The 25,075-nt window shown below is 35.0% G+C and overlaps 1 protein-coding gene across 6 annotated transcripts; it reads left to right on the plus strand.

The window, feature by feature from the left end:
* Positions 1–3,213: 3,213 nt before the first annotated feature.
* On the plus strand, positions 3,214–11,527 carry LOC110094669 (pentatricopeptide repeat-containing protein At5g50990). Of its 6 annotated transcripts, none has more exons than XM_020819950.2 (2): positions 3,214–4,981; positions 10,778–11,527. In XM_020819950.2, the coding sequence occupies exon 1, from the start codon at positions 3,239–3,241 to the stop codon at positions 4,970–4,972; it is 1,734 nt and encodes a 577-aa protein (XP_020675609.1). In that variant the 5' UTR covers positions 3,214–3,238; the 3' UTR covers positions 4,973–4,981; positions 10,778–11,527. The 6 variants fall into 6 exon arrangements, with proteins under 6 accessions (XP_020675609.1, XP_020675612.1, XP_020675608.1 ...); XM_020819953.2 differs by having other exon boundaries at positions 10,781–11,527; XM_020819949.2 differs by lacking the exon at positions 10,778–11,527 and adding an exon at positions 8,176–8,375.
* Positions 11,528–25,075: the final 13,548 nt, after the last annotated feature.

The following is a 25,075-nucleotide window of genomic DNA, read 5'->3' on the forward strand; positions in this document are numbered from 1 at the left end:
TAGGTTCTTAAGTTTGATGGTGTGAAAACCATTTTTTTTCTTCCAGGATCATCCGGACGAAGTGGGATCGTCAGGGATGATCAGTTCAAAATCTGTGGACAGAGAGGTTTGTCCCAGGACGAAGTAAAGTTCGTCCATACGAAATTTTTCCAGAGAGCAACTCATCCTGAGACGATAATAATTTAATCTGAACGAATTTTGTCCAGAGGGCAAATCGTCCCGGGACGAATATGAATCATCCCATATGATCCAGCTTTATATATATCCAAACAGTCATTTTGGAGAGAGAAGAATATCTGAGGAGAGAGAAAATGAAGGAAAAAGGAAGAAAAGTGGATTTTGGGCGACTTCGGTCCGTTTTCGTCCGTCGTCGTAGTTGGAAAAGTTGACCGACTCGAGATAAGACACATTCCGCCTTTCACAATTTTTAGAAATATGGATTTTGACGATTTTTCTGTTCCGAATTTTGTTTCCGTTAGCGAAAATCTTGTTTCATTTTGCACTGATAAATGTTTTACCGCTTAACTTTTGGTATGTTTCTGAGATGATGTTTTTGCACGTTTTGAGTATTTTCTGAATGATTTTCACCGAGCATTTTGAATTCTGCGGAGTTTTATCGAATAACGAATTATCTGGATGTTGAAAATATTTGCTTCAGTACAATGAAAGTCTTGAAATGATGTTTTTTGCTATCTGTGGTAACTTGGTAAATTTTTGAAATAGTAAATTCTATGGAATTTCTGTATACTGTCGTTATGCTGCTGACGATTTTTCTAACGAAATCTGATTTTTGAATTTGATGAATTGATGTGTTTGTATGCTATCAAGGGAGTTATAAGAGGCCAGAATCCTTCGAGATTCTGTCAGGGTCCAGAAATCTGAAATCTGAAAATAAGTTTTGATCTAATAATTCTGTATCTCTGATATGTTCTGGTACTGTAAGCACAAGGGAGATATAAGGGGCCAGAATCCGTTGAGATTCTATCAGTGTCAGGGAAGGGAGGCATAAGGGGACAGAATTCGTTGAGATTCTGTCAGTGTCAGGGAAGGGAGGCATAAGGGGTCAGAATCCGTTGAGATTCTGTCTGTGTTAGGGAAGGGAGGCATAAGGGGATAGATTCTGTTGAGATTCTGTCTATGTCAGGGAAGGGAGGCATAAGGGGCCAGAATCCGTTGAGATTCTGTCTGGGTCCGCTAATCTGATCTGATATGTGATATGTGATCTGATTTGTTTTGACAATGTGATTATGATTTGTACAATTTTGTCTGTTCTGTGATCATGATTTGTACGATTCTATCTGTTCTATGATCATGATTTGTATGATTCTGTCTATTCTGTGATTATGATTTGTACGATTCTATCTGTTCTGTGATTTGAAGATAATTCTGATTTGAAATCTGATTTGAATATTCTGTTATATGAAATGAATTCTTCGGTATCAGTGATTTGAATATTCTATTAATCAAGTATCTGAATTCTGTCTGATTATACGATTTTCTGTATGATTATTTGAATTCTGTACTGCTACTTTTCTGATGTATTTTGGATGTGAGTTTTTGGAGATTTTGATTGACTGGTGTATTCTTGCTAAGCTGTTAGCTCATTCTTGTTATCTGCGTGGTTTTCAGGTTCTTGGAAAGGGAAAGAGGCCTTGGACTAGCCGTTCAGTGTTTGATATGAGATTAGGTATTATGTAATTTTGATTTTTGTACAGTCATGGCTTTTCTGTTCTGCTCTTTCTGTCTGCTGCCATGCACTATATTGTACATAATTATTTTGATGAAAGAAAGAAGAAAATTTCAGATGAATTTCTGTATATTTGGATGTTTATAGTAGCTCTGTGTTTTCTGTGTGTATTTTTATTGGAAGAAAGTCTGAAAGCAAATTCCAAAGCTAGATCCTGGATTGTTCCGTCGCGATCCGGTGCGAAGGGATTCGTTCTGGTCGGGCTGGGTCGTGACAGATTGATCCTCTGATAGGCCAACTAACTAACCTAGCTACCTTGACTTTACTTAACCTCTTAAGGTTAATTTGACCAATTTGAATAATTCAATTAAAATTTAGCTTGCCAATCTTTGGAAATCCTTTCAATTAGTCAACCATTGATGAATTAAGCTCAATCAAACATTGACAGTGTCTACTTAAACTAGATAGCACGTCAACCCCAATTTGACCCATATAGGCTAAATGAGCCAAATTATTGATTGTACTCAATAATCCCAAATAGTTTACAAGACTTCCCCATAAGTGTCCAAAACCTAACTATCTCTTAGATTAATTAGCTTCAAATAACCCAAATTAGCCCAAATTGACTTTATATGGATCCTTTAAACCATTGTTTTTAAGTCAACCTAAATTGATAAATTTTATGGGATCAATCATTTGGATTAAATCAAATTGATTATGGTTGATCATTGGATATGCCCAATTAAACTAATTAGACCAATCACCCAAAGTGAACACCTCACTTAAAAGATTTTGTCTATTTTGCTCTATTGGATCAATTCAATCAAATTGAATTAAATTTATGATTCTTTAGGGTTTTTCTTAGGCTACCATACACAATTAGACCCTTAGGACCCTTTGATTCAGCTATAATCAACCAGTTTGATCATAAAAGGCCAAACTTAGCACATTTGGTAAACCTTTACCCAAATGAGCTTAGAAACTTCACATTTCCGAACCAATGGATCATAGACCTCTAAATGATATCCTAGGTTAGTAGATGTACTTCAATCCCAATTGGCTCTATGGGTTGGCCAATTGGTTGAACCAAAATCAAGGTGATCAAAATGGTTACCCCTAAGGCTCAACTTGACCAAACCACCACTAGCTTAAACATTGGCTTAGTCGAATATCTTGACCACATAATCTTCCATAAATGAAATACATCTTCCTAATGATAATAAATCCGTCAATTGACCCAATTGAGCTCAACTGGTTCAAATTGACCCATGTGAACCCAAATGAGTCAACTGAGCCAACGTGATGTTAAAATCAAATCAGTCAAATCAATTCAACATGAAACATCTTCAACATGGGTATATTTAGAATTTTTGAAGATAATTTAACATGATTAATAGTTTAAATATAATATTTTTTTATTTTCTGAATTATTTGATCTATTTAATATGATTCTATTAGTATTTATAATATATTACAATTTCTTTAAGAAAGATTTTAGCGCAATATAGTAAATATAACCATACAGAGAACATTACACGGAAGGATGCTTTCATGCTCCTCGCGTTGCTGTCAAATCGGCGTTCCTTCGCTGCTCTGACGGCCCCCACCTGTTCGACGAAATGCCTGAGAATCGTTGAACGGTTTCCGCCCTTCTGCAACTCCATCATCCGCGCCACCATTGAGAAAGGCTCTCCCACAAAAGCCTTGCTCGCCTTTGAATCCCTGCATTCCTCCGGCGCCCTTCGGCCGGACCACCGTACCATCTCTCTACTCCTCAAAGCCTCCTCCATCTCCCCCCACCTCTACAACGTATCAGAACTCCACGGTTTGATCATCAAACTAGGTCTTCAATGGCACAGCGCTCTGTCCTCTTCTCTCTTTCTGCTCTATCTGTCCCGAAACCTCTTGAAACAGGCCCTGCAATTGCTCGACGACATTTTCGTCCAAGACACCGACCCATTCTATGGCAATTTACTGATCACCAGCTTTTCGCGGAAGGAAGACGTTGAGAGCTCCTACATGGTGTTCAAGAAAATGCCCGTGAGAGATAAAATCTCCTGGAACTCCATGATCACTGCTGCGGTTCGGAGCTCGCGGCCTAAAGAGGCCTTGAGCCTCTACAAGCGAATGATTGTCGCCGGCGTTGAGCCTGACTGCTTCTCTTTCTCAACTGTTCTCTCCGCCTGTGCTCGCGCCGGCGCACTGTGCCACGGAGAAAGGATTCACCGGCTGATGACAGAGAAAGAAGCAGGTTTTGAATCCAACCCTTTTCTTTGTTCAGCTCTAATCGACATGTATTCCAAGTGCGGAAGAGTCGATTTGGCTCGAAGTATATTTGATTCTGTAAATAGAATCACCAACTCCATCTCCATCTGGAATTCCATGATCACCGGTCTAGCAATCCACGGCCTTGGCGCGGATGCCCTCCAGACGTTCGACAATATGCCCAAACATGCTATTTTCCCTGACAAAGTCACCTTCGTAGGAATACTAACCGCATGCAGCCACTCTGGCATGGTGGACGAAGCGCGCTTCTACTTCAATTCCATGCAGCGAGATTTCTTCATCAATCCACAGTTAGAACACTATGGAGCCATGGTGGACGCCCTAGCGCGCGCTGGGCAATTGAGCGACGCCTACGAGCTGATAAAAGAGATGCCGATTGAGCCCGATTCTGCCATTTGGCGAGCTTTACTCGGAGCTTGTCGAAGGCTTAGCCGTTGGGATGTTGCAGAGATGGCGATGGGGGAGATGAAGCGATGCCACAGTGGAGATTATGTTCTCCTCTCAAACATCTACTCGTCAGCTAAGCGTTGGGAGAAGGCTGAGGGAGTGTGGAGAGTGATGAAGGAGAGAGGAGTGCGGAAGGGTAAGGCATTGAGCTGGGTGGAGATGGATGGGAGAGTTCAGCAGTTCAAGGCTGGAGATCGATCGCATCGCAATTCTGATGAGATTTATAGAGTGTTAGGGGAGCTAACGAGGAGAGCTAAGGCGGAGGGATATGTGCCTGTTACTGAAGGGACTACCAAGGATGTTTCCGACGAGGAAAAGGAGGAGACTTTGAGCAGTCATAGTGAGAAACTTGCAGTGGCTTATTGCGTGATGAGGAATGGTGCAGAGGGGATCCATGAAATTCGGGTTTCGAAGAACTTGCAGACTTGCTGGGACTGCCATGGGTGGATGAAGGCTGTATGTAAGGTGTTGGGAAGGGTGATCACTGTCCGGGACAGGATTAGATTCCACAGGTTTGAGAACGGGGAGTGCTCTTGCAGAGATTATTGGTAATTATGGGAGGTATTTCTCTTATCTTTTTCAAGATTGCATCTTTGGCATCTCAAAGTTCTTCTTAATATAGAAGTTACAAATAAAATGTTTTTATTAAATTGAATAATATATTAATGCAAGGTGAAATTATTCTGTGCGGAGTCTGGACGGGACTGTGAGTGTACACAGTGTGTACACAAAGTGTACAATTCGGACGGGAACTTCTCATCCAGACTCCGCACAGAATAATTTCATTAATGTAAGAGTGTTGTCTACAAACAATAGAGGGGAGTATAAAGAAAGAGAAGATTTAGGCATATCCAACACCCAAATTTTTTTTCTTTTATATATTTAATGCTTAAACTTCAATCTTTATCTAATATAGCACTTTCTTTAATTTCATTAATGAAATCCTCTACCACAATGAAGTGAGGAAGTAATGATGGATCTCATCGGAGATGAGGAGGTCACAATGAGATCTCACGGGGAAGGTGGTAAAGGGACCTACAAGACCGACGGCATGCGAAGGTGGTGATTGACAATGTGATCAATAGTGAGCGAATGTGACAACATAATTGGTAGGATCTTGTTAGGAAGTTCTCGACATGATCAATGAGACCAGTGGCATGCCAAAATGGCGATGAGACTGATGGCACGTAAACCTACTCGTAGTGCATTGATTGAAAATAAATTTGAGAATCTTAGAGGGTTAGATTCGAGTGCTCACTATGTCTAAAAAATCTTCCTAAAAATATTCTTAATAATAAGCATATATTATAGTAATGATTATTATTATATATTTATATTAAAAGTGTTAGAGAAAATATTTATATGTTAATAAATAATTTTACTAATTACAACACTTTTGACCCTTAAAAAATTGGTGATCTGTTAGCGGGTAAATTATTTATTTTAAATTGCCCAAATTTACATGTAATTGGTAAACCCCTAACGCCAACTCATCTTGCCATTTCATTTTTTTAGCAATTGATAGCATTGGGCTTACATCCAAATATAGAGAAAATTTGATTCGTGCTAAATCAAGCTGGTTCAACTCAAATTAACTCGATATATTCTTTTTCAACTCAAAGGGGGCTCATCGGTTTATAAGAGAAATTTTCTCAAGCAAGTGATTGTGACCTAAGAACTTTTACTAGTCAAGCGTATATGACATTTGGTCGGTCCTAGTGACTAATATCTATGAATTCATCCTTTGTGACTACTTAGGTATGAAAACTTCTCAAAGCAAATTATTGATTGGTTACTCAACTATTCAGACATGTGATTTCTTAAGGCTCAGTAGACTACTTCTTCAAGTCAAACATTCCAATCAGGCTACATGATTATTACATTTTCTATTGTTTTTTATATAGTCATTTATGTAGCCAATTCTGTAACACTCAAGCCTTAACATAATTCTATAAGTAGGTGGTTCAAGAGGTAAGCTTAGCTTATGCCATTTTTTTAATCAATTGAACTTTATAGAAATTTCAGAGGGTCTCAATCTAGAATTATTCTCTCTTTTGATTTTTGTATTCTCTTTTTTTCTCTCTTACTCAATATTCTCGATATAGTAGGGTGATTTGCAGGTAGTTTTGAATTTAACATTATAAATGGTATAGCGAGCATCGACCATGCCATTAATTAAAAGAGTAGTATTACATAAAGCATAACAACATCAAAGTGGTGGAGAAGAATCTATCAATATGGAGACTAAGAGTTTGTGACTATCTAACATTTCCTAAATTTGAAGAGATAATGACTTGAATTATCTAGGTTGCGTGGGAGAGAACTCCAAGAAACACTCCTAGAGCAGAGATGCCTGAAGGATACTTTGATTCAATTGTGAGGAGGAGACTTTTTGGAGCTAGAGATTTGACCTCTACTCTAGTTGCAAATGAGACATATTATCCTGACGGTTTGGAGTCGACTTCAGTGAATCTATGTACGGTTGCACTTGTTATGACCCGACCTGATAAATGCAACTTACTAAATTTATGTGATTAAACACTTTTGCATTGTCTGAGAATGTTATGTATACATATGAGTGTCTAAATATGGTCTAAAGTGGGTCCCAAGGGTTTGTGTTCATGTTTGAGTAATATTAAAATTTCCTCTTAGGGCGCCACAACACTAGGTTTAGTGGCACTGTAGCTGTGTGCTATCTATTTTTAGCCAAATAAATCGGGTGTTGCAGAATTGGTGGTGGTGGCCCAGTGTTGTCCTCCTATAAGGGGAGCGCTATCCTAGGTTCCGGCATGCAGTTGCAGGCTTAAATTTTATATTTATAATATACTTTCTACCACTTCAAACCTATTTCTCTCATTTGGGCAATCCCTTAGAGAAAAAGAGAGGGGGTTTTAGTAAGAGAAAGATAAGGTTTGGTCCACTTTATGTTCTAGCCCCAAGTCTGAAAGTTATTCGAATTGAGGTATGTTATACTCTACCGATTTCAATTTTTAAAAATACGGGAATTTTGAGAATTTTCTAATTTAAATTATAATTTTGTTAGGGAAATATTGCGATCACTTTGTACTCATAAAACTTTTCCCATGTAACTTTATATATATTGTAGATATGACAATTCTTGACATTTAGATTTTTTTTTAGTATTCATTAGGTAGTTTGAATGTATGATATGTTATTTAATTATATAATAATTTTGATCCAAAAAAGTAGTATGATTAAAGCTTTAAAATAATGTTTTGAATAATATCCCATAATTTGGTGAATTTATGAAATATTTTATTCCTACTAAGTTGTTGAAATGTAGTCTACTGATTTATTATACTGTGAATTTTTCAAGTTGGTTTATTTATGTTTCATACACTGAATTGAAATGATATATGTGTATATATGCTTGAATTACCTGATTATTAGGAGATTTATATGTGGGGGAAGTTCTATTCTTGAAGTTTTGTTAAGGTGCTAAATGCATAAGGGAGTCATAAGGGTCTAAAATTTTGAATATTTGATGTGTTGGGCATTTGGAGTCATAAGTGCTTTGTTTTAATATGTCAGCTTGGGAGTCATAAGGATCTATTTTTAATATGAGGTGTAAGAACCTGAAGGAAATATATTATTTGCTATTCATGTATTGAATTACTTTTATTGAATTACTTTTACATTCAATTAAATGATAAATAAGTAAATTGTTTGAAAATTTAGATTGTTGTGGCCTATTGAGCTGTGTTGGCTCACATATATTTTGCCTTCTGTTTTAGGTCAGGGGAAAGTGAAAGAGTCAGTTGAGTAGCTGAGCGTCCAGGATCTAATCTTTCTGAGTCTTTATAGGTACTTTCCTGATTTTGTACAAGAGCAATCTTGTCTATTTTATGAGTTTTTTTTTTTTATGGTAAATAGCCATATATTGTAGTGTAAACATTGTATATACATTTTGATGAAATGAAATGAAATTTGTGGATGAGTTATTTATTTATTTTACTGAAGTTAATTAGAAGCTTAGTTGTATGTTTCAAATTTTAGTTGGAAGAATTCTGAAATTTTCCCAAAACTTAAATCTAAGGTTTTGCCTGTCCCAATTCAACACGGTATGATATGTCTATCTGTGGGTCATATCACATTGGATTGTGACAGTCTCTTTTTGTTATCAAAATAATGGTGTTGGAGAAGTTGATTATAAAACATAGTCATATAAATTATATTTTTTTTTCCTGGCTAATTTAAATTGAATTTTGATGTATATTATTTTTAGATTTGCTTATGCTGGACTAATTTTATCTTGATGATCTTATAGAAGCTTTTAAAGATTAAACAAGAGATAAAAGGTACAATTCTTCCTATTTAGGTTTTAGGGCATCACAAAGTGGTATCATAGCGAAGGATTTGAGAAGAATTGAATTATAATCAAAGCCATATAATTGATTATGAGTGGGGTAGAAGAGGTTAGTATGGATTATTTTTCATTGCATTGATTGATTAATTGGATATATGTATTGAGTTTGTTATTTGTTATATTATGAAAGAGAATTATATCAGTGGATAAATGAACCCTACTGATCAGGATATATAGAATGGATTGAGTACAACAACTGTCTCAATTAGTTTTAACAGCTTGATGTAGCTTGCTAGTATACTTGCTCTGTTTAAAATTGCGCAATTAGAGGCGCGCCTCTGTACAATTCCTCCCAAAAACGCCTCGGAACCTACGCAATTCCACCTCTGTAAGAGGCGTACGCCTCACTGGGACTGAGGCGCGCCTCAGAGGCGCAATTGCGCAATTCCTGTCTATTCAAAATGCAATTTTTGTGAGAAAGTGGTGAAGGGCGGAGTAACCCGCATGAAAGAGCACTTATCATGCTCTCACAAGAACGTAGCACCGTGTGCAAAAGTGCCGGACAATGTGAAGGAAGAAATAAGTGCTTACATGAAGAAAACTACCACTGCTAAACACTTACAATAGGAGCAATTTGATGAAAGGGTCGAGCATGGTGCTTATTTTGGGAGCGAGAGTGGAAAGGGCTCTTCCTCCACTATATATAGTAGAGGTGCACAGGGTCATATGGATCAGTATATGACTACTCCATGAGTGGATAGAGGAGAAGAAGAGATGATGCCTGAAGCTGGTACTAGAGAGTGTCGGCGACAGGTTTGCATGGACATTGGGAGGTTTTTTTTTTAGAATACAATACCATTTAATGTTGCTACATCGCCTGCCTACTTCAGTATATTGCGGTTTGTAGGATTGTATGGAAGAGAGTTGAAGGCACCTTCCATGTATGAGTTGCGAACATGGATTTTAAAAGAGGAGCTGCAGAACACAGAGCGGAGCATTCAAGAGATTAAAAGGACATGGATTAAGACTGATGTGACTATTATGTCAGATGGATGGTCTGACATGAAGAGCAGGAGCTTGATTAACATCCTTGTCAACAATTCCTACGGCACGGTGTTCTTACGATCAGTTGATGCTTCAGAGGAGGTGAAAAATGCTACATTCATTTTCAATTTACTTGATGGAGTTATTGAGGAGATTGGGGAGCAATTGGTTGTCCAGGTAGTAACTGATAATGCCAGTGCATACAAAGCAGCTGGTCAGATGTTGATGGAGAAGAAGACACACCTATATTGGACACCCTGCGCAGCACATTGTATCGATCTCATTTTGGAGGATCTTGGTGACTTACCTTAGCGAACATCCAAATACAGAGAAAATTTGATTCAAGATTCAAGCCAAATTAACTCGATGTATTCTTTCGCAACTCAAAGGAGACTCGTTGGTTTATAAAAGAAATTTTCTCAAGCAGGTGACTGTGAACTAAGAACTTTTAGTAGTCAAGCGTGTATGATATTCAGTATGTCCTAGTGACTAAGGCTTCGTTTGGGACGGCTTTTTTATTGTTTTCTAAAACGGAGTTTTAGTACAATTTTTTTTATTTTTGTACTAAAACTCCGTTTTAGAAAGCAATAAAAAAGCCGTCCCAAACAAAGCCTAATATTTATGAATTCATCCTACTGGAGGTATGAAAACCTCTCAAAGCAAATTGTTAATTGGCTACTTCAACTATTTAGACATGCGATTTCTTAAGGCTCTGTAGACTACTTCAAGTCAAACATTTCAATCAGGCTACATGATTATTATATTTTCTATTATTTTTTATATAGTCTTTGATGTAGTCAATTCTATAACACTCAAGCCCCAACATAATTCTATAAGTAGGTGGTTAAGGGATAAGCTTAGTTCATGCAATTTTTTTAATCAATTGAATTTTATAGAAATTTCATAAGGTCTCCATAAAATTATTCTCTTTTGACTTTTGTATTCTCTCTTTTTTTTTTTTTTCTTACTCCATATTTTCGTTATAGCAGGGTGATTTGCAGATAGTTTTGAATTTAACATTATAAATGGTATAGTGAGCGAGCATGCCATTAATTAAAAGAGGAGTATTGCATAAAGCATAACAACATCAAAGTGGTGGATAAGAATCTATCAATATGGAGACTAAGAGTTTGTGACTATCTGACATTTCCTAAATTTGAGGAGATAATGACTTGAATTATCTATGTTGCGTGGGAGAGAACTCCAAGAAATTCTCCTAGAGCAGAGACGCCCAAAGGATACTTTAATTCAATTGTGAGGAGGAGACTTTTTGGATCTAGAGCCTTGATCTCTACTCTAGTTGCAAATGAGACATATTATCCTGATGGTTTGGAGTCGACTTCAACTCTTCATTACGAGGAAAGGAGGAATGAGGAGGTCGCCACTATTCAGTGCCTTCCCAAGGGAGATTGATGAGGTCAAGCCTCTAGCAAAATATAAAATCTCTCACCTTGATTCGTTTAAGGGAAAGATAATTCTGGTGGCCATCTTGCTTACTTTGAGTTGGATGCCTCTCTTCTTTATATCATCAATGCATTGAAGTGTTGGATATCTTCACAATCTTCAAGGAATCACCTCTAAGGTGATTCTCGCTTCTGTCACTCAATGTCATTCTCTTCTTTAGCTGAGTTCAAGAGGTTGTTCTTGACTAGGGCTGCAAACGAACCGAGCCGAGTCAAGTATGTGAGTGTTCATGTTTGTGTTCATTTAATATTAGCTTGTTCAAGTTTGGTTCATGTTTGTTCGAGCTTTATTGTTTGTGTTCATGTTTGGTTCATTTAAATTTATGAGTGTTCGTGTTTGGTTCATGTTCATTCGTTTAGTGCTTATCGAGCTTGTTCGCGAACATATTTAACAAAGTTTTTTTAACTATCAAACAAACACGTTCATGAACATATCTATGAACAAACATATTTATAATAAAAGCAATTGTCTATGTAACAAAGGCAATGATTATTTATATTTATTAATTTTATAGTCAAATATTAATTATTTTTATCGAGCTTATTCAAAAGTTCAAAATCGAACACGAATCGAGCTTAATGTCGAGCTTGTTCACGAACTTCAAATGATGTTGTTCGCGAACATAAATGAGCTGAACGCATTAGTGTTCAAGTTTGTTTATTTTAGAATCGATTATTTAAAATATTGTTTAAGTTTGTTTGTTTAGTTACTTAAACGATCACAAACGAGCTTTAATCGAACCAAACAATGAGTAGCTCGTCGAACGTTTGGTTCGCTTGCAGCCCTATTCTTGACACAACCCACTAGCTCGCAAAGGTCGCTAAAGAACTTGCAAGCATTACTATGGATGAGGCAAGAATGCAATGATTTGTTGATGATTTTTATTGCTGAATTTCTAAAGGAGATACTTAACATGAAAGATTTAGAGCTAGTTGTGGCTCAAGTTGTTTGCCAAGGTTTATGTGAAGGACCTACCAGTTATATACTTGACTTGTAATAGCTGGGTACTTTGACTGAATTGCTTGAATTCATTAATAATTATGTAAGTATCGAGGAGTATAATATGAAGAACAATACCTCTATTGCGGGTTAGAGTGTGACACTTACTAAATCTATGTACAGTTGCACTTGTTATGACCCGACCTGATAAAGTCAACTCACTAAATTTATGTGACTAAACATTTTTGCATTGTCTGAGAATGTTATGTATGCATATGAGTGTCTAATCAAGTCTAAAGTGGGTCCAATGGTTTGTGTTCATGTTTGAGTAATATTAAAATTTTCTCTTAGGGCGCCACAACATTAGGTTTAGCGGCACTGCACCTTTGTGCTATCTTTTTTTAGCCAAAATAAATCTGGTGCTGCAGCATTAGAGGTGGCTCCCCAGTGTTGTGCTCCTATAAGGGGAGCATTGCGGGCATAGATTCGGGCATGCAGCTGCAGGCTTAAATTTTATATTTATAATATACTTTTCCGCCATTTCAAAACCCATTTCTTTCATTTGAACAATCACCTAAAGAGAAAGAAAGGGGGGTTTTAGTGAGAGAAAGATAGGGTTTGATCCACTTTATGTTGTAGCCCCAAGTTTAAAAGTTATTTCGATTGAGGTAGGTTACACTCTACCAATCTCAATTTTTAAAAATACAGGAATTTTCTAATTTAAATTATAATTTTATTAGGGAAAAATTGCGATAACTTTGTACCCATAAAACTTTCACCGTGAAACTTTATGTATATTATAGATATGACAATTCTTGACATTTAGGTTTTTTTTTTTAAGTTTTCATCAGTAGTTTGAAATGTATGCTATTTTATTTAATTATATAATTATTTTGATCCAAAAAAAAATATTTTAGTATAATTAAAGCTTTAAAACAATGTTTTGAATAACATCCCATAATTTGGTGAATTTATGAAATATTTTATTCCTACTCAGTTGTTGAAATGTAGTCTAATGATTTAACACACTGTGATTTTTGCAAGTTGGTTTATTTTTGTTTCATGCACTGAATTGAATTGATATATGTGTATATATGCTTAAATTGTCTGATTATTAGGAGATTTGATATGTGGGGGAAGTTTTATTCTAAAAGTTTTGTTCTAGTGCTAAATATATAAGGGAGTCATAAGGGTTTAAATTTTTGAATATTTAAATATGTGCTGAGCATTGGAAGTTATAAGTGCATGTTTTTAAATATGCAAGCATGGGAGTTATAAGGGTCTATTCCTAATATAAGGTATAAGGGTCTTAAGGAAATATATTATTTATTATTCTAATATAAGAAGTGCTTGTTTATTTACTCTTAGTCCATAGCCTGCTTTATTTTGGATATATTTAATTAATATCATGCTTAGTACAATATATTTTTATTGAACTAAAAAAATATATATATTTTTATTGAACTACTTTACATTCAATTAAATGTTAAATAAGTAAATTGTTTGAAAATTTAGATCGATTGGTGTGACATGTTGAGCTGTATTGGCTCATATATATTCTGTCTTCTATTTTAGGTCAGGGGAAAGCGAATGAGCTAGTTGAGTAGCTAAGCGTCCTAGATCAGATCTATCTGAATCTATATAGGTACTTTCCTGATTTTGTACATTCATGATTAGTTTATTTTATTAGTTTCTTTTATAGTAAATAGTCATGTATTTTAGTGTAAACGTTGTATATACATTTTAATGAAATGAAAGAAAATTTGTGGATGAGTTATTTATTTATTTTACTGAAGTTAATTATAAGCTTGGACATATGTTTCAAATTTTAGTTGGAAGAACTCTTAAATTTTCTCAAAACTTAAATCTTAGGTTTGGCCTATCCCAATTCAACATGGTATGATATGTTTGTTTGTGGGTCATATCGGGTTCGATTGTGACAGTTCTTTTTGGTATCAAAACAATGGTTTTGGGGAAACTAATTGTAAAATAGTCTCATATAAATTATATTTTTTTCATGGCTAATTTAAATCGAATTTTGATGTATATAATTTCTAGATTTGCTTATGCTGGACTAATTTTATATTGATGATCTTATACAAGTTCTTAAAGATTATACAAGAGATAAAAGATACAATTCTTCCTTTTTAGGTCAAGGGGCATCACAAAGTGGTATCAAAATGAAGGATATTAAAAGAATTGAATTATAATCAAAGCTATAGAATTGATTATGAGGGGGTAGAAGAGGTTATTATAGATATTTTTCCTTGCATTTGATTGATTAAATGGCTATATGTATTGAGTTTGTTGTTTACTAGATTAAGAAAGAGAATTATATCAGTGGATAAATAGATCTTACTGATCAGAATATATAAAATGGATTGAGTTATTGTCTCAATTAGTTTTAACAGCTTGATGCATCTTACTAGTATACTTGCATAGGTAATTAGTGATACACAAAATAAGCAGACTGGACATAAGGAAATGGAAGAAGATAGATATTTATAGATGTTTAGTAAATTGAACCCGCCATTATTTAAGGGAGATGTAGAACCCGAAGCGATAGAAGAATGGTTATTGAGGATAGATAAAATATTTGAAAGCATGCAGTACCCATGTAATAGAAAAGCATCACTAATAGTATTTTTGTTTCAAGGTGAATAAAAAAGGTGGTGGTTAGGAAAACCCTGAGAAAAATTTTAGGAAAAAATGAATGCAAAGATTACCTAGGCAAAATTTGTTACTGTTTTCATAAATTTATTTATACCTTCGTCAACTCGATAATAAATGTTGGAGGCTTTTATGAGATTAGAGTAGAGAGAAAAGACAGTGATGTAGTATAAAGCTGATTTTATTACACTGAAAATATACACTCCACAGTTGATTAGTACAACGAAATAAAAGTGTTACAAGTTTTTTAAAAGATTGAAGGATAAATTAAGACACTCCCTAGTACCATTAAAAATTTAGGAGTTTTTATAGCTTGTTGAGAGAGAAAGATTAGAGGATAATGATTTAGCTTTACCATTATTTAGACACGATATGAGTAGAAAGAGATTAAGGTATGATATGCCCTGGAAAGATACCAGGGAAAATAAAAGTAAATATTTAGACAATAGGAAAGGATCTAAGACGATTGTGGGAAGTGTATCGAAGTGTGCCCGATGTGGCAAGAGGCATAATAGATAGTGTTTTCTGATAATCAGATAAAATTTCATTATGTTGTTAAAGAGGACATCATATGGATCATTGTCTACAATAATGATAGAGAATAGGATCAAAATTTAGAGTGGAGCAGCCTAAGCAAGGCTAAAAAAAGAGGATTGTGGGATCTAGGGGATACAGTGATGAATCCATGAATAATACTTATGAAAGACAAGCTAGTAAAAGTTAGAGAAAGCCCACACATTTTATTACACCTGTACTAGCATCTGTATGAGCTAGAGTTTACAACTTAATTCAGCGGGATGGTAGGAATGTACATAAAGGGTCCATTGGTATAACTCTCAATCTTATACATTTAGTTGAGTAATTAGTATTGTATAACATGTTGAATGATATGCATAAGTGTATGTGATTGATTGAACTCATAATTAATTGAATGATATGTTAGTGATAAGTAGTTATTTAGATTTTTCGATTATAGAATTAATATCGTGTTGATTTATTTTGAATCAAATTGATTTATTTAATGAGTTGACTTAGTTTTGAACTAGTTTGGTTTTGTTTTATATTGAATTCTTTTAGTATTAATTTATTTGTATTAATCGTGGAAATGTCGAGTGCAACATTTTTTTGAGATGGATAGAATATTGTAACAACCTAAAAATTTTGAAAATAATTTTAAGATTAAAATTTAGAAAATTTGAAAATTTTGAACCGTGGCACTACGGCATGTGATTTCAAACATATTTGATTTGGGGGGAGTAACATTAGGGCACTGGAATTTGACGTGGTGGCTCTGATACTCTTTGTTGTACATTAATCTGGAATGAGCATATAGTGTTACGACGCCGAGTTGGAGCTCCGTTATGCTAGGCATAGAATTTTTTTTTTAATATAATTTCTCGACTCAGCCATCACCTCCTCCCTCATTATCATTGTGCTTGGCGAGCTAGGAATGGAAGGTGGAGAGGAAGAGGGAAGGAGGAGAGAGAGAAGAAGGAGAAAGGGATTTTGGATCATTTTTGTTTGTCGGTTTTATTTGGAGATTTCTTCTATTCATGGTAGGTAACTCAAATTCCACTTTAATTTTCAATGATTTTGAGTTTGATAAATTTAACATTTTCTAAATCAATAAAAAGAAAATTTTCTCTTAATTTACAATATTTTTATAGTGTAACATTTTGTACATGATAGACATAAATTTTTTGAGCATTTTGTTATAATATTATTAAATTTCATTGGGTGAAGCAATATTTATGATTGCTTAAAATAAATAAAAAATGTTTAGATTTCCTATATTTCCTAGATTAGTACATTTCATTTGAATCACATTGCATAAAAAATGACACATATGATAAATACACCTATAAATATTGATAGATATATTAATATAGTATACTGATAGGGCATACTAATATATAGGTACACCGTACGCATGACACATATAATGGAATCATTGGCATAAAAATAAATGATAGAAAATTGACGTATGCTTTAATGTACGACGCCTGATATTTGTTTTATAGACTATTATTGATTTCCTTATATGTTGACATTCATATGCTTCTTGATTTTCTTTTGTTTTATTAATCATATTGATTTCTTAATATATTGTTATCAATATCTGATTTCATATTGATGATTATTAATTTAATATTGGTTGAGTTGAGTATGAATATTGATTCTTAAGAATAGGGGTGTAAATAGGTCGAGTTGAGTCGAGTGATGGCCTTATCAAGCTCAGCTCGTTAGTCATTATATCGGCTCGAACTCAAGCTCGAGCTTAAGTCGAACTCAAAAGGTGAGCTCGAGCTTGCTTGTCAAGTAGCTCAATTTCACACGTGAGCTTGCGTCCACCGTTCCCGCCCAGCCATTCAAAATTCCAGCGCCCACGAATTGGAATTCCTACCCGCATTCGTCTTTGGTTGGCATCTCACATCCCTCCTCCCGCGTTCATCTTTGAGCCGAGGAATCTTGCGCTCACATACTCACATAAAAAGAAAAGAAATTTTTTTTTTTTTGGGAAAATTTGGGCATTGCCCGTATATTAAATACCAAAACAGAGATTACAAAAGGGAGTTAGAAACCTATAACTGGCCAGCCAAAAAGACCAAAAAATATCTAAGGCAAGCACAAAAAAAGAAACAAATTATGCCCTTAAAAAACCTACAGGAATACATGAATGCCAAAACTTATAAAAGAAAAGCTACATTGCCCTGATCGTCATGGACTCAGAATTGATAAGCATAATACGAAGGGTCACGATTCCCTGGTTGCCCGAAGACTGTCCAAGGGTGCAGCAGTAAGGAGCATCATCATCGTCCAGGAGGGCCAAAACCTGCTGCAGAAGTGATAGAACATCCCAGCCAATACAAATTCCCAACCAGATTATAGCAGTTCCAGCAGATATGTTGAATTTTTTCATTTGATCACCTTTTCAAATACCACCTTTTTGATAGCCAAAGACAGAGTAGTAGAACTTTGCATATTACCCCCAAAACTCCTAGAATTCCTCTCCTTCCAAATACAATAAATGGTACAGCTAACCATAAATTTGTAAAAAAATTTAACTGAAGAGTTGCCCTTATAACTGGCATTCACCCAAGCAAACAAATGCAATAAAGATGGTCTTATAAGTAATGCTTTGGTATCAGGCATAACAACAAGCAAAACAGAATAGCAATAAGAACATTCAAACAAAAGGTGAGAGACTGATTCATAAAAAATGTGACATAAACTGCATCTCTTGGGAACCAAAATATGCCTAATATGAAGCATCCACAGTTTTGAGACCTCCTAACAGCGCCATCCAAACAAAAACAGTATGCTTTAAGCAGTGGCCTTTATGCCAAACAGCTTTACCCCAGCTAGTGTTCGGTAAATCCGAGTAAAACTCAGCAATGTGATCTTTAAATTTAGAATTGGAGTTATTTTTCCACATTAAGCAGGGACCATCATAATCAGAACTTGCCATAATAAGATTTCTCAACTGGTCTGGCATGTAAACAGGGAATTGCCAACAAGAACCTTCATAAAACTTACTCAGAAGACAATCAGGTAAAGAAAAAGTGCTCCCCATGAAATCATAGAAGGAGATATTGAAGCACCAGTGATCCCATAACAGAGAAATAGGGGAATTACTTTTAACTCTTTAAAGTTCACTTTGGCATCAATAGCAGTTTTACACACTGATTTCCAGAATTTAGAAGCAGTAGGAGGCGGGGGGCGCCACGGAGAGATATATTTTCTAGATAACCAACTTGATAAAGGAGAGTTAGTATTATACATTCTAAAAATAACAGAGCAATTGAAAGCATACTGCATAACATTTATGGACTGAATACCCAACCCCCTTTGAGTATGGGACGACTGATAGAATCCCAGGAAACCATATGCAATTTCTTAACTTGAGAGGAATCCCCAAAAAATAAGAATCTTGAGCACACCTTTTTGATAAATTTACACACCGTTTTAGGCAAAATAGAACCACGAATCCAGTAGCCTATGGTGTTTTGGATAGTAAATTTTAAGTACTGAAGACGCCCAGCAAAAGATAACAAATTTGCCTTCCAACCATTCATTTTGTTGTTAACACAATCCATAAGAGAAAGAAAGTCTTCAATTTTAAGCTTATAGAAGGACAAGGGAATCCCAAGATAGATGATCTTGGAAGCAATGTTGTGAATAGAAAGAATCTGGCATACTCCTTGTTGATTCCTAAAATGCTTAGGAAACATGATGGCACTTTTGTCAAAATTAATATGTAAACCCGTGGTGTTACCAAACTCCGATAGAATGGTGGCTAATTTATGACAATTTTCTATAGTAGCCTCTCCAAACACTAAAACATCATCCGCATATAAAAGGTGAGTAAGCTTGAAATTATCCACAGAAATACCTCTAAAATCTCTCCCCTCTAAAAGGTTCGAGAAAGCGTCCATAACAAGGCAGAAAAGGTAGGGGCTGAGGGGACAGCCTTATCTCAGCCCAGTAGAAGAATTGAAGTACCCCTCCAAAGCACCATTAAGAACTATAGAGAAGTTGAAATCTGTGATACACATTTTAATCCAGTTTGTAAAAATGCTTGGGAACCCTTTTTGAGCTAGCCTAGTTAACACAAAATCTCTAGAGACCGAGTCAAAAGCCTTTTTAATGTCTAATTTTGCACAAAAAAGTTGAGCACCACCCCTCCTGCCAGCAGTGGCAAGAATATCGCTAGCAAGCAGAATGTTATCATTGGAAATCCTTGATTTCAAAAACCCCGATTGATTAGCCTCAATAATGGCAGGCATAATCTGTTTTAACCTGCTAGCTATAACTTTAGCTATTATCTTGTAGACAACATTACAAAGAGAAATAGGTGTAACATCAAATCTGCTCCAGGATCGTCCGGGCCGATCTGGATCGTCCCGGGACTATTAGTGTAAATTTTGTTCCAGTTTCTGTCCAGAAGTTACATGAATGATTTCTTGTAGGGATCGTTTGGGCCGATCTGGGATCGTCCCGGGACGATCAGTGTATGGCAAAAGTCAGAGAGCAAATCATCCTGGAAATTAATTATCGTCCTGCGAAATCGTCCCAGGACGATGTGGATTTTGTTCAGATCGTCCAGGACGATCGTGCGATCGGCCAGACCGATCTGAGTAATATTTAGCTGAAATCAGCTCATTTTGAAGAGAGAGAAAATCAAAATAAATATCTAAGTTCAGCCGATGAGAGAGAAGGTCGAGGGCAAATTTGGAAAAGCTAATTTTTGGGCGACGCCGGACCGTTTTCGTCCGTCGTGACAGTTCAGGAAATTGGTGTACGCAAGGTAAGGCACATTCCGCCTTTCTCAATTTTCAGAACAGTGAAGTTTGAACGAGTTTTCAGTCCGGATTTCATTTTTGTTAGCAAATTTCGTCCGTATTTTTCAATTGGTTCAGTTTTTACCGCGTAACTTTTGATATGTTTCTGAGGTGCCGAGTGTGCACATTTTGATTATTTTCTGGAGAATTTTGACGAGGTATTTTTGACATTTTGATTATTTTCTGGAGAATTTTGACCGGGTATTTTTGATTCCGCGGTGTTTTCTTTCGACTGCAATTTTTGACGATGTCTAAAAATGTTGTGGCAGTAGAATAAAAGTCTTATATTATTGCTGTGAATGTTCTGTGGCAATTTGGTAAAATTCTGATTCTATCAATTTTGTGTAAATTTCGTATACTGCCGTTACGCTGCCCGATTTTCGTACGATTTCTGGATAGACATTTATAGATGTTCCATAAATTGAACCCGCCATTATTTAAGGGAGATGTAGAACCCCAAGTGACATAATATTTGAAAGCATTCAGTACTTGGAGAATAGAAAAACACCACTAATAGTATTATTGTTTGAAGGTGAATAAAAAAAGTGGTGGATATGACAACACTGAGAGAAATTTTAGGTAAATATGCTGTAGAGATTACCTAGGCAAAGTTTTTTACTATTTTCATAAATTAGTTTATACCTCCATCAGCTTGATAATAAATGTTGGAGGCTTTTATGAGAGTAGAGTAGAGGGAAAAGACAATGATGCAGTATGGAGCTGAATTTATTACGTTGGAAACATAAACTCCACAGTTGATTAGTACATCGAAGTAAAAAATGTTACCGATTTTTTAGAGGACTGAAAAATGAATTAAGACACTCCCTAGTACCATTAAAAATTTAGGAGTTTTCAAAGTTTTTTTTGAGAGAGAAATATTAGTAGATAATGATTTAGCTATACCACTATTTAGACATGATATGAGTAGTAAGAGATTAGGATATGATATTACCATGAGAGATAGCAGTGAAAATAATCTTTAGACAATAGGAAAGGATCTAAGAAGAGTGTGCTATATGTGGCAAGAGGCATAATAGATTGTTTTTTCTGATGATCAGATAATATTTCATATGTTGTCAATGAGGACACCATATGGATGATTGTCCACAATAATGATAGAGAATAGGATCAAAATTTAGAGTGGAGTAGTTTGGGCAGTGCTACAAATAGAGGACTATGGGATCAAAGGGATACATTGATGGATCTGTGAATAAGACTGATGAAAGAGAAGTTAGTAAAAGTTAGAGAAAGCCCACACATTTTGTTACACTAGTACTAGCATCAGCATGAGCTAAAGTTTACAGCTTAATTCAGCGGGATAGTAGGAATGTACATGAAGGATCCACTAGTAGATCTCTCATATACATTTAGTTGAGTAATTAGTATTGTATAACATGTTGAATGATATGCATAAGTGTATGTGATTGATTGAACTCATAATTAATTGAATGATATGTTAGTGATAAGTAGTTATTTAGATATTTCAATTATAGAATTAACATCGTGTCAATTTATTTTGAATCAAATTGATTTATTTAATGAGTTGACTTAGTTTTGAACTAGTTTGGTTTTGTTTTATATTGAATTCATTTAGTATTAATTTATTTGTATTAATCGTTGAAATGTCGAGTGCAACATTTTCTTGAGATGGATAGATTGTAACAACCTAAAAATTTTGAAAATAATTTTAAAATTAAAATTTTGAAATTTTGAAAATTTTGAACCGTGGCACTGTGGCATGTGATTTCAAACATATTTGATTTGGGGGGAGTAACACTAGGGCACTGGAATTCGACGTGGTGGCTCTGATACTCTTTATTCTACATTAATCTGGAATGAGCATATAGTGTTGCGACGCCGAGTTGGAGCTCCGTTATGCTAAGCATTGAATTTGTTTTTAAATATAATTTCTCCACTCTGCCATCACCTCCTCCCTCATTATCATTGTGCTTGGCGAGCTAGGAAAGGACGGTCGAGAGGAAGAGGGAAGGAGGAGAGAGAAGAAGGAGAGGGGTTTTGGATCATTTTTGTTTGCCGGTTTTATTTGGAGATTTCTTCTATTCATGATAGGTAACTCAAATCCCACTTTAGTTTTCAATGATTTTGAGTTTGATAAACTTAATATTTTCTAAATCGATAAAAATAAAATTTTCTCTTAATTTACTATATTTTTATAGTGTAACATTTTGTACATGATAGACATAAATTTTATGAACATTTTGTTATAATATTATTAAATTTCATTGGGTGAAGCAATATTTATGATTGTTTAAAATAAATAAAAAAACGTTTAGATTTCCTATATTTCCTAGATTAGTACATTTCATTTGAATCACATTGCATAAAAATGGCATGGCGGATATGAAATAAATGTGGCAATTACATATAAGTAAGAAAGGCTAGCTCTTAACACTAAAATTAAGATATGTTAGCTCTTGAAATATAATATCTTACATAGGAGGGTGAGCCGATAAACTTTCCTTAAAATAAAAGGTTTCTTATGTGATCCTAAATATTAGCGTGTAATTGATTAACTAAATTACACTGATTGGCATATAGTGACAATTTTTTATAAATTATTAAAAGCCACATGTAATGATGATATAATGATATAATGAATAATTAATAAGACTCGTGGGTGATAGATGAGTGAATCACATTAAAGTCGGATGTCCTGCCTTGCTATTTGCAATTATATTTGTGATTAAATTTATATAATAACACATGAATTATCTAATAGATAGAGATGATAAAGCTAGTATTGAAACTAATACATCATGACCTACCATATGATAAATACACCTATAAATATTGATAGATATATTAATATAGTACACTGATAGGGCATACTAACATATAGGTTCACCGTATGCATGACACATATAATGGAATCATTGGCATAAAAATAAATGATAGAAAATTGACGTATGCTTTAATGTACGACGCCTGATATTTTTTTTATAGACTATTATTGATTTCCTTATATGTTGACATTCATATGCTTATTGATTTTCTTTTGTTTTATTGATCATATTGATTTCTTAATATATTGTTATCGATCTCTGATTTCATATTGATGATTATCAATTTAATATTGGTTGAGTTGAGTATGAATATTGATTCTTAAGATTAGGGGTGTAAACGGTTCGAGTCGAGTCGAGTGATGGTCTTATCAAGCTCAGCTCGTTAGTAATTATATCGGCTCGAACTCAAGCTCGAGCTTAAGTCGAAATCAAAAGGTGAGCTCGAACTCGACTCGTCGCTTTGCAGGTCGGCTTGTCAAGTAGCCTCCTCCTGGGTTCATCTTTGAGGCGAGGATTCTTGCGCTCACATACTGACATAAAAAGAAAAGACAATTTTGTTTTGGGTATTAAAAGAGATGTGACAACTTGCAATTTTTATTAAATGATTTTCAACTATATTTTCCCAAGACAAAACTTTGTAGCTTTACAGGTAAAAGTTTTTTTTTTTTATAATTCTTTGCATGTTGTTTTAATAAATACATAATTTTAAAAAATAATAATACAAATAATACAAAAAAAAGAATAAATATATTATACGAGCCGGCTTGCGAGCTCACAAGCCAAGCCGCATCAAACTCGAACTTGAGCTTGTTTAATAAATGAGCTCGAGCTTGAGCTCATGTTTTGATAAGCTCAGCTCACGAGCTTTTTAATGAGTCGAGCTCGAGCCAGCTCAGCTCACTTACACCCATACTTAAGACCTGTCATTGAATATAGTGGTTGGTTTTTGTTGCTTATTGGGCTATGCCTCAATATAATGATTTATTTTATTTTAGGTGAGAGAAGAGATCAAGACCCTAAGGCAGATCTTCAAGTTTTTCTTTTAATTTTTGTATTATTATTTTATTCTTTTGTAGTCAAGAGTTTATTGGGACTGGTTGATTACAAATTTTCTCATGACTAATATTAATCATATCTTGATGAATGAATATAGTGAAGATTTTGATGTATATTAGATTTTTTTTCCACTAGACTGATTTTATATTGATGATATTATAGAAGCTCTGGAAGATTAAATAAGAGATAAATATACAATTCTTCAGTATAGGTGTTGGGTGTCACAATTGGTGGATAATATTTTTTTTCCTCTTACTTTGTTGGCAATAGACATCTAATGATATAAGTGAATTAAGAAATTAAATATACATCCAAATATACAGAAAATTCGATACAAGATAAGTCAAGTCGATTCAAGCCAAGTTAACTCAATTAACTTTCTCTCAACTCAAAAGTGACTCACTTATCTATAAGAGAATTCACCTTAAGAAGACGATTATGATCTAAGAACCCATCTCTATTGGGCAAGTATGACATGCGGTAGCCCCTATAAGCTATTATCCATAAAGTCATCTTTGGAGTCTACTCAAGGAATGGAGAGAGATTATTAGGTGCGAGGTGAACCGTCCGCACAAGTATTGTTCGGCGCTAGGTACCAGCACTCGATACTGCTGGGTATCGCTGGGTACCACTAGGTACCTAGCGCTTGTGCGGACGGTGCGCACTCTGCACCTAATAATTTTTCCAAGGAATGACACCTTCTCAAAGTAAACTATTGATCAACTACTCAGCTAACCATCAATACATGCCAAGCTGATGATTTTTTAAAAACATGGAAAACGACTTCATCAAATCGTACGTTTCAATCGGGCTATATAATTATTGTATTTTATCTTAGTTTTTGTACAACCATATATGCTACCAATTGTGCAATCAAGTATAATTAATAGAAATTTCAAAGCTTCTTGCTCTAAGAATCCTCTTTCTCTCTTTATTTCTCTATTTTCTTTTTCATTCATTATTGATTAACCGACCATTATGAATTCAAGACTTGGTGGGAGTCAATAAA

This window comes from Dendrobium catenatum, unplaced genomic scaffold, assembly GCF_001605985.2.
Source record: "Dendrobium catenatum unplaced genomic scaffold, ASM160598v2 fragScaff_scaffold_1693, whole genome shotgun sequence".
In the NCBI taxonomy this organism is placed as follows: Eukaryota; Viridiplantae; Streptophyta; class Magnoliopsida; order Asparagales; family Orchidaceae; genus Dendrobium; species Dendrobium catenatum.

Excerpts from the sequence above, each read along its gene's own strand:
- LOC110094669 (XM_020819950.2), top strand. The coding sequence starts at position 3,239 with ATGCTCCTCGCGTTGCTGTCAAATCGGCGTTCCTTCGCTGCTCTGACG.